Source organism: Atractosteus spatula, chromosome 12, assembly GCF_055471065.1.
Source record: "Atractosteus spatula isolate fAtrSpa1 chromosome 12, fAtrSpa1.hap1, whole genome shotgun sequence".
NCBI classification, from domain to species: Eukaryota; Metazoa; Chordata; class Actinopteri; order Semionotiformes; family Lepisosteidae; genus Atractosteus; species Atractosteus spatula.
In genome coordinates, this window is record NC_142717.1 from 11,421,280 (window position 1) to 11,432,784 (window position 11,505).

The 11,505-nt window shown below is 34.6% G+C and overlaps 1 protein-coding gene across 1 annotated transcript in view; it reads right to left on the minus strand.

The window, feature by feature from the left end:
* Window positions 1–11,505, minus strand: part of tg (thyroglobulin) — a 108,127-nt gene that overhangs the window by 23,742 nt on the left and 72,880 nt on the right. The window contains exons 42-44 of the mRNA XM_088929504.1: window positions 3,670–3,834; window positions 1,784–1,951; window positions 1,152–1,339 (exon numbers count right to left, since the gene is read on the minus strand). Coding sequence (XP_088785630.1) covers window positions 1,152–1,339; window positions 1,784–1,951; window positions 3,670–3,834 — 521 coding nt within the window. The remainder of the gene's footprint in view (window positions 1–1,151; window positions 1,340–1,783; window positions 1,952–3,669; window positions 3,835–11,505) is intronic.

Here is an 11,505-nt window from a genome sequence, read left to right on the forward strand (position 1 = left end):
TTTTTAGTACAGTCGCTTCTGTATCTAAGGTAAGGAAACATCTACCATTTGACAACATATATTAAGTGTACCTAGGATGGACGGTTATTATTAATTTTCTTATTTTATATTTGATAGACGTTAATGATAGAATGTATGTCAATGCTCTTTCAGTTTGATGTTCTACACATTTCTGGTTCACACTTTAGATTCTTCATTTCTCACAGTGTTTCTTTTGTGACGCAATGGTCCTTACTCTATACCTTGCTGAGAGTAAACAAAATTTAGGACAAAATGTAAAGTGTTTAATGACCCGAAGCTCTTTCCCTCTGTATTTTCTGAAAAAAATATGTTTATACTTTGAATGGAAAAACACCAACCAAAACCAGTTTTGGAACTGTACTTGTTTTTCTGCACAGCAAGTCCTAGTATTCACAATACAGAGTATTTTTAACACCATGACAAAAAACGTCACTCAACTCTGCCCAGAATTTATTTCAGTCTAAACCAAGATGCCAGCTTCCTTCCTCCTGACCACGAATCTGATAGCTCTCGAAACTGCCTGCCGTGTCTCACTTGAGGAAAACACGGGGTTACTGTGAAAGCTTTAACTCCTAAATGGATGCTTTCTTTAGTTTTCATGAATATTAGTGTACAGAAATTTGAATTTGACCAATAGCAAAATTATTGAACAGTTACCAGTATGACGAGGCATCGCAGGGATCACAATAATAAATTGAATCCATTATTTGCGGTCTGTTAAACACACAATGATTGAGTGGGACCTTCCGAGCTATGACAAACGGAATGGATTTTTTACATCTCAATTTTAAACTGTAAAACAAGCAAAACAAATTTGACACACGTGACAAAGCGTTTGTTTTACATTCACTTAGTTGTTGTAATGACTGTTATCCAACTTCTAAGTTATTTATAACTCACCACAGGGTTTTTATTTTACTCACAGTTACCAGGAAACTTCCTTTGATGAGGTGGTGGGAGTGCAAATGTACTGTATTATTCATTTCACTCTAAATGTTTACGCAGGCCAGCAACAGTTACAACCACTCAAGTCAGTAAGATACATAGAAAAATAAATATTTATATGATCTTCCCACATTATGACAGTGTGGTGCATTGTGGCCTAAACGGCTTGTGCTTGGGCCTCTTACCGCGTGGCGTTCTCCAGCGCTCGTGAGAACACATTGTAGCCCACAGGAGAGGGGTCGTGCAACAAGGAATAAAACCATGTGGCTGTGTCTTTCACAAACGAGCTGCTGTCGTCTCCACCCAGGGAATTCGATAAAGCTTCATAGAAGGCAGTTTTACTACTGGCTCTCCCTTGCAGTTCTTCAAATTTCTGCATTAAAGTTTAGAAGAGCATGTTTAGGGCAGGAATGGGAGTCGTACTAATGACACAAGTGAATGTGTGTAACTTGACAGTCTTGCAATATCGGAGGACAAAATGGTGACCCAGTATATTAATTGTCATAAATACAAGAGGTTATGAAATAACTATTCTTTAGGTCACTTTGAGCATATATTTTTAAATAGAGAAAGAAGTATTTTATAAGCATCCCCTGCACAGTATTTCATTGATGAAGTGGAAGCAATTACAGTGTTGTTAAAACATATATTCAATATTTTCACATCAATGCCAGCAACACAACGCAAGCTGGTGTAAGTAAACCATTCATTCATACTGTCTTCACAAAAAGCTGGTAGCAAAGATGGTGTAAAAGACTCACCAGCAATGATAGTAAAAGGAGTATAACAGGCTTATATACTGTAGATATGCCCTCACCTTAATGCGTTTTGCTCTACCGATGAGCCCGTCATCTGCTGAAGAGCCAATCATTAAGTCAACACTGTGGAAGCGTGAGCTGTGAAATGCTGAAGAGGGAAGTTCCTGGACAGATATCCCATCCACCACTGGGGCCCAAGCCTGGAAAGGGCCACTGACAGCAAGCAGCTAAGAAAACATAAAGGAGATATTATTATTTTAAAAGTCAGGGCCTAAGATCAGAGGTCTTTTAGTAAGAATGACTAGAGAAACTGATTTGTGTGGAACTGACAAAGCAGGTTAACAGCATTTAACAGCATTTAAAAGCAGGTTAACATTTCCCTAAAAATTCCTTAAATTTATAATTTGTTGGGTTTTAGCTTCCCAAAAACTGACACAAGTTTCAGAGTTGTTTACCCTATTTAACGTATTCAAAACAATAATGCTAATAAATCTTTAACAACAGATTTCTTGCTAAACTGACTGATTACTGCAAAAGAAGACGATAGCAATTATGATGTAAAGTGCATTATTTTTTCATGAGATATCCTTCTGTACTACTGAAGTAACTGTGAAAGATTTTTTAATGAAGTGTATATCTATATTTCAGAAGCACAGAAAATGCAATAACAATATCTTCAAATCAAGGGATTCTTTTAAGTTAAACCTGTTAAACCTGTTTGTTAAAAAAATTAACAAAACTAAAAATTAATTTTGTTCCTCCTGATGAAAGGTGAAAGCACACAATGAATTAAATATTCAGAAAATGCTGGTTTCACATTCAATAATCATTCCCTTTTCTTTGCTGGTATAAAAGAGAGCATCAAAAAGATACAGACATGTCCCTTTCCCAGCTGACTACAATAAATACAGTGATGCAAGGTCATGGTAGATTTACAGTAAAGTCAAAACCATCTACACTAATATAGAAAGAATCAATAATTAGGTACATTCCCACCTTGAGCCAGGAAGACATCTCTTGATGTCAATGTTTGTGTGAATGAAAACAGTTAAATGTTCTATATCTTGTTACAGATCTTTCTACATTTTGAGAATCAAAAAGAAACAAGCTTAGATCACAGAAATTCTGTCTCAAATTATTATTCATAGTTTTTGGAAAAGCAATAAAAAACAACATGGTGCCACAGTTTTGTGACTTAAACAAACCATGTACAGTACTCTGGGAATACAATAACCCCTGATCCCAGACTAGCACTTTCACTAGGGGAAAACCTTTAACATTGTTTTCTAAAAACGTGAATATTGCCAAGTGACATATAAAAGAAAGTTCCATACAACACTGTACCTATACATTTGGAAATAAATGTAAAACATTTTGAAAACTTTTAAAGAAAGACAATTCTTATGACATTTACCCAAATAAAAAACATGTTCGTACTCTTTCCATATAATTTATGTGTTCCACTTATTTATTTCTAATAATTGTGTCCACTAGAGCCAATGGAAAGTCTTTTTAAATCTCATGACACATTAAATATCTAGGACTATGACTTCTAGTTCTGCTATATTTATAATTCAGTAACCATATTCAATAACAGCTTGAATTTGAATTGAAAAAAGCATATTTTCCAGCAGATAGTCTTCAAAAGGTTGTACCTGTATAGTGCCCAGTTTTAATATTTTCTATTTCACTATTTTAGACGCCTATGCATCTGAATATTTTGTGTGTAATTTTCAGGTTGGGTCAACTAAAAGTAATGACATGCCACCTGATTTTAGGCCCATCAGGTGAAAAAAGGTTTTTAATTGGTATTACCATAATTACTTTGTATTAATTTGGTGTGTAAGGCTCTCTACTGAATTGGTGTTTTTTATGCGGGTCACTGAGGTGCTAATTTGTGTAGAAGTAGACAACTAAGTTGGAGTATCCAGAGGCAATGTGTTACTTTAGTCTGTGCTGCGTTGAGGGTCAAAGCTGGTACAGTTCGTAGGCAGGATATGAGCTGGTCATGGTCAGTAGAGGAACAGCCCACTTCAGTGCCCAGAGACGTTGTTTTCTCTCTGGCTTTGAAGCTGTTGATAACAGAAGCTGGAGAAAATGCAGTGCCACCCTGTTAATAAAAAACAAAGACGGAATATTCTTTTTAAAGAACACCATGATCTTTAATGTTTGTTTTGAAGCACAGGTTCGGGGGCTTCAGATTAAGCCTGGTATTGAGGAGTTTAACTGTTTGGCACTTCAAGATACAGATACATATTTGGCTTTAATTTGCTGGGCAGAGGGCCCCTTCAAAGTCGGTGTGTTGAGTCAAGGGGCAATAAAGGAGGAAAAGGAAGGAAAATTATGACCTCTGGAAAAGGGAAGTTCATTATCTGTATCTGCAGTTAGCAGGGGAAAAGATTTCATTCTTGAACTGCAGTCCAAAGAAATCACACACAAATGTTAAAAAGTTAGATACTCTATATATAGCACTATCACATTTCAGTTGATGTAGATTAAGAAAAGCACACGGCATGCGTTCCAATTTAACAGGTGTCTGCCATAATCATGGAAATTCAACTAACACGTTGTGGCACAAATAAACTGTCAATAGTTATATGCAGTATTTGTTCCAGAAACTGTACTGTACATTGCATGAGTGCCTTGACGAGTAAGTGTACATTTATTTGATTTTTGACTACAGGAGAGTTTTGAACTATAAATTCAAATATAAGAGAAGTACAGTACTTCTCCTTCTAAAATTACTCTTACTCTATTCTAAATCACTAAATCTGCAAAGAGACATTTTCTTTAATAGCCTGCATTCAGTCTTCAAACCATCCCCAGAAGCGATGCTTTCTTCTTTTATCCAGGGTCAAGTAATGTCAGGGTGTCTTGAATCCCTGGAAGGCACTAATGTCTTATATTAATAAGGAGTTTGATCAATGTGAAGACCCCCTACTGCTCACATCACAAGGCTTGTGCACATTCTTTGCTGTAATTTTAAATTCGAAGCACACAAGAAATATGCATGTACATGAAACTTGCATAAACAAGAATATTACGATTTAAATACTTGGTTTTACAGGAGCAGTTATAAAAACATTATTTGAATCAGTTGCACTTTTAAATATGCACTGAACAATAAAATTGAATCTGAGAGAGAATAATTTACTTTCCTGGATCATCCTACTTCTATACTTATAGAAATACTATTATAGCAAAGAATCTTAGTTGAGCGATGTAGAAATGACAGACACTGTGGAGAGTGAAATTATTTTCGTTGTTGTAATAGTTATTTATATAACTAAATTACACTGTATTGCTTTTCAGATAAGTGGTAAACCAGATGCAAAACATGTGTTTAAGCCAACAATTCACACTTAAGAGGGAACAGAGAGAGAAGGAGAGTAATATTAGTGGGAATATTATCACTGAGATGTACATATTTCAGTACAATGGTTTTGTATGTTCATTAACAACTGGTGTTTTTGCTTGTTTATTTTATAATCCCTTTTGCTCATTTCTCATCCCAACCTTTATTTGAACCTACAGAATGCTACAGAAGCTATTGAAGCTTTCACTTAATAATGTCATTACATAATCTACACATTCTCAGTTTAAAAGACATAATTGTCTCTGGCTTCTGGAAACACTTTAATGAGGCTTTATACAGCAAATGCAATAATAATAATAATTTTGATGACTAGCACAGCCTGCATTTTACAGTATAATACACTTTTCCAGTTTTGTGTCATTACCTGCTTTTTCTCTTTTAACATTTTACCACCTACAAATACATCTGTGAAATAATTGTTCTAGGCGGTTTTCCATAAGAAAGGCATGGTTATTTCTGTAACAAAAGCTTTCTAAATTAATTTCAAATTATTTTGTATGAAATGAAATTACTACCTGGATATACAGTATAGGCAACATAGTCTGAGGTTCAAACATGGTGGCAGCACAGGTGAGCTGTACATTGTAGGATCAAGTCTAGATTGGTGCTATGAATTCTTTCAGGGGATTGTAAAGAAAAAACAGACTGAGGTCATGCACTGTGATAAACTTTTAGGATGCGTAATGATTGTGTTGACCCTTGGTTCTAAAACTACAAAGACCTTGCCTTAAATCCTTTCATTCTGATAGTAAGAAGGGGTTATGATGATGATAATAATAATAATCTATTTTATTTATAGAGTTCCTTTCTAAACCCAAAGAGGTTGTCCATAGTGATAAAGAAAAAGACAAAAAAAAGTACAATGAAAAAGTAAAGGATGTTACAAAAACACTAGAGCATACAGGTCAAAGTTGGATTTGAAGAGAGCCAAAAAATTAGTTTGAGGAAGGTTACTTCATAACACTGGAGCAGCATCAGAAAGAGCAAGGTCAACAAAAGTCTTGGGTCAGTGAGCAGAGGACCACCCACAGCTGAACAGAGCCTACAGGTGGGTCTCTAAACATGGAGGACAGACAGAATTCTTATAAGCAGGAAAACCAGCAGCACAGACTTTTATGTTCTACTTCATGAAATATCATTAAACAAAATAATAACAAGACACAAAAAGGAAAACCTGCAGTGTTATTCTATCAATCTGTTTACTTTTAAAAAAATCTGTAAATTTCTTTAAAGCAACTTTTCAATATCAGTAATTTTATCTCTAGTATCACCCCCAGTAAATAAAACACGAAACAGTTATACTAGCAAGTTCTGTATTTATCTGATTCTTCAATCTCGTTCAAAAAGTCAACATCTGGTTGGAAAGTTAGGGTGCTATCAGCTCCTGTTAATATGAAGAAGGTTGTGACATAACACAATTAAGGAAGTCAGGTTTCCTAATTACATTACCACATCAATCACATACATTACGTTAGAGTGAGAAAATATCTTGCTCCAGAGGCACAGGGTACATCTTGTGGGTATAAAAGAAAAAAAGCAGATAAAGAACACTGCATTGCAACTTCCTTTCATGCATCACTGAGGTAAAATGAGCGTCACTTGCAATCTATGGAGCACGTTCTGAAACTTACTTGCAAAAAAGATCTGTTTTATTCTTAAAATATACTCATACTGCAGTAATATCACCGGCCTATATGAATCCCAGCTGAGAAAAATACACTGAACAAGTTATGCCTGACATGGATGTATATACTGTACAGTACTGTACTGTATGTCAAAAACACATAAGTGGCTTGGTCAGGAGTAATCAGGCAAGACAGAGGTTCCATTTTGAATTTTGGTAAACTTGATGCAAAAAGAAACAAAGACCATCGCCACAGACTGATCCCAGGGTAATGCTGTGAAAATATCATGCCTTGTCATTGTGTGTGGCATGTACTGTATGAAGTTATCTGTCATAATAGAAGCATATTCAGGTCTGTAGTCATGGCAGGGAGTCACATGATGTCAGACTGCACTTGTTGTTTCTCTGCAGCACATTCTAGTATGCTAAATAGAGTAGTTTGATACCATGACAAAAATAGCACTCAGTTCTTCCAAGAATTTATTTTAGTCTAAATAAACCGGGCTGAATAAATGTGAAACTACTTTTTTTTTACTTTGTTTTGAAGAATTCAAAACACCACTGTTCATTCACATGATCAAAGGAATACCCAAAACAGTCAAGTGTCTGTAAATCAGAAAAGAAAATCAGATAATAGTTTTAAAATTTATTTTAGGAATATTTTGGCTTTCTGTGTTGACACTGCATTTAATACACAGTACATTTTAATATCCCTACAATGGATGCAAAACTGAACAATGGTTTTCATAGCATTTGTTCAATTGAAATCAGTGATATGTAATATTAAGGAATACTTTTACACAAACTGAAATATCATTGATCTTTAGTGATTAGTGGCTAGGGACTTTGAAACTCTACTACAGCACATCAGATTTTGATTTTCAGCATGTTTTCTGCAGTTATCATTCTAGAACCTCATAAAATATTGGCAAGCTAAAAAAGCACACACACCAACAGAAGAAAAGAATAACATTTATCAGCAAATATATGTTTTAAGGAGAAATAAGCACGAGGACCTGTTTTTAAAATAATGTTTCCAATATTAATCCGATTATCCATTTAACTCGAGTGCTTTTTATTTTTGCAATTCTTTATTTTGAACCTTCTAAATGTAGTGAAAATGTAGTTAGTACCTTAGTTGCCTGAACCAGTCTAGAGATTGCTAAAGTATAAAAATACAAAACATAAAAGCTCTTTTAATTAGAGATACCAAAGTCTAGTGTCTAGACAGGTAGGCAGTTCCATTTATGAGACATATTTGCATCCCATATTTCCTGACAAGCTCACAACAGTACAATACTTGTTTATTCAGTTTGTTTTTATTTAATGCCAAGGAAAGTGTAATTTCATTCAGAATTAAATTATATATTGCATTCTATATACAATTACAACTACTTCTACCGTTACTTATTATACAACTTATATTGTATTTACATACGTATTTGAATTGGATGGTGTAGAGAGAAAAGTACTATGTAAAGGGTAGAAAATATATAGATGATGTGCCAATACCAAGAAACTTCGCATCAGAAACATAGTAAAATCAGTAATAATTAAGATTAGGAGCCGAAAATGTGATAACCAGCTTCCTACTGCAAATTAATTGGATGTACGAAAACCCTAATCCTGAACATGGTCTAAAACACACTCCTAACCCTTATATTAGGTTATATTTTTAGAACTGTTCATAACATCATTAAAAATGGAAATGAACAAAAATCAAAAGTGCAAGTAAAATCCTGAACCATTTAAGAAGAAATAAATGGAAAGCTGTCCCATAATGGTTAAAAAACGTCTAAAATATAGGCATATCATAATTGAGCCAAAAAGAGGGTAAAATAAATGAAATTTCCACAATAAATATATAACTGAAATCTGTTGGCAATGGCACCAACCAAGGGGCTGTTTGACGTTCAGACAAACTACCTGTAACCTTTTCTGAGTGCCTTAGTATATTGTATTTGACATTTTCCATCACTTTTCTTCCCTTTTTCCTAAGTTAACCACTTGTTTTATTGAATAGTGAACTACAGTATTTCTTTTGCAAAGCACTGACATTATTTACCAACCTGTTTGAAGGACAGCTCCTAGTATTGTCTGTTTTGTGTTCCACCCTGAGCAGTAAATTGAACAATAAACCTAAGTATGTTCTCAGTTTGACATACTGTATATAGGATTTGTCTTAAGGCTGTGTATAGTTGATGACTCAGACTATCACTTCCTTTAAAGTGCAGTTAAGGATAACACCTCAACGTCATGAAGAATTTCAATTACGCAGTTAAATAATTAGACTGAGGGCTTAGGCAACAAAAGCTAAGTCCACAAGAAATTGAATCTGTCACCCCTACATTTTTAACATTAATCAATAGTGACAAAATGTAAAATGCTGAATGTTTCAAGAAGCACAAAAGTTTTTATAGTCAATATTTTCCATTTTGTGTCACACTTTGAATTTCAAAATTGAACCTGTGAGCATGTTACCAATATTCTTTGGTCAAAAATAGTTAACTAGACTAGGACGCAGAGTTAGGACACATTTTAATCTGGAATATACTGCATGTTCAGATTAACATTTCAAAACTTCTTATTGCTGTGTAGCTCAGTTTGGTTTAAGTTCCCCATTGCATATTAACCCATGCCACGGTTATTAGGAAAATTATACAGTAGCTGTAATTTGCTCCTGTAAGTATATTACAATCTCCAATATAGCACATGTTGTTTCAGCATAGTACCGACATGGCTGTTGTTATGGTAGTTAACAGGATGCTAATGTCATCTGACTCTGTTTTTTTAACATCCTCCTCCTTATGATTTTAAGTGCATCTTTTAATAACGTCAATAACGGTATCTGATGTTATCATGTGTGAAATTTTCTAAGGATCACCCAGACTTCCCTTCATTGCTTCGTCTCCTGCTTGAACTAATTCATAAATCTTGAAGTGGATGTTGGACCACTAACCCCAGGTGCTCAGCAGGATTCTGTGTTGGACATGTTGCCTTGTCTTGGGTGGTTGTCTTATTCAACATCATGGACTTGGGTTTTACTGCTATGCAAATGATACTCAGATTTATTTGCAGACCAAATCAGATACTGATGCTGCGGTTCCTGCACATTACAGGTGTCTGTCTGATATTGACTTATGTGATATAGATACAGACGCGAAGGAACATTCTCAAGCTCAACTGGCACAAGACTGTGGTTATACTCATAGACTCCCAGCTTCACAGAGTTGTTGACTTCAGTGTTTTTGCTGACAGTATTGAAATCAGGCCTTTGACTCTAAAGTTTCATTTGTAAATCATGTTAAGAATGTCATAAGGGCATCTATGCTTCAGCTGTCTCGTGCTGAAATACAGTATTAATACATGCCTTAATTTAATCAAAATTAGACTACATTAACACCTTTGATATTAGATTATCTACTTTGGTACTAAACAGACTTCAGTATTTGCAGAATGAGTTTAGTGGCCATTGTTTTAACTAAAAACACTCTGTGTTCGCATATACAGTAAATGCCATCCTGGTTAACTGCATTTTGTCAATGTGAAATTAGAATGGAGTTTAAGGTCATCTTACTCATATACTAAACAGTAAACGTCCACATAATGTTAAGGAGTTAATATATGAGTATAATTCAGATCTTAACCTGAAATCCAGCTGATATTGGCCTTCATACCCTGCTTAAGAGTAAGGCTTTTGCACTCCAAACAACGTGCAACAGCCTTATTTACAGCACAAGGCCTGTGGAACTCATTGCAAAGATCCATTTTAGAGACTGACATTCACAAAATGAGCTTAAAGATCCATTTATTTATCAAAGCTTTTCTCGTACAGTGTAATCTTGCTCTTGGTTTCACAATGTCATTTTGCTGTACTTTTTATTCCTTTCTTTTTACTCCTGTCGTGTATTACACTTTGAGATTCATGAAAAGTGCTCATAAATAAAATATCATCATTGGGTTTGAACAGTAAAATAAACAAAATTACGACAATGAACTGAACTTAGGTTTTAAAAACTACAATGTCTACACAAACAAATACCCCACAAACAAACAAATTAATACAAACAAAGGGCCAGGTACAGAGAGATTCTTTGCTACTAGTAGTTCCATCCGAATGTCTTATCAATGCATTCTAAGATGGGTCTTTGATAATATGGCTGACTAGCTAGCGTTTTGCTGGGAACATCAGCCCATTGACCATGCCTCCTGTTTTTAAACCTACAGTACATTATTCTAAATCAACTCACAATTTTAAACGTCAACTCACAATTTTAAATGTCTTATATGGAAGGATATTTTGATTTTTAGAACTGCAAACGGGAGTTCCAAAATATCTGAAAAATCAAAGTTCCGTTTTATTTTCGTATCACATTTTTAGCATCCCCTGTGTTATTAAAAGGTCAAGTTATCATGAAAGCAAACACCCTCGCAAAATAAAGAAAAGCATGTTTCTGTTCAAACCTAAACTACCACTTCAGATATAATTTAAAAAGGAATATCATAGACATCATACTGTACATCAAGTGGATTATATTTTTTTAGAATTCAAAGGTTAATTGCAAAACTGGATAACAATTCCAAGTGCAAACAATGAATAAAGTTTTTCCCCCAGATAATAATAATTAACAAATAACTTAATAATGATTTGGTTGTACTAACAATAATCTAATAATGTCCAGCAGTGGTTCTCTGGAGTTAAGAACTGTAATTAATAGAATTGATTCCAATTTGGTATCAATCTATCAATAGCAAGGGGAATGTAAAGGTACATATCAACT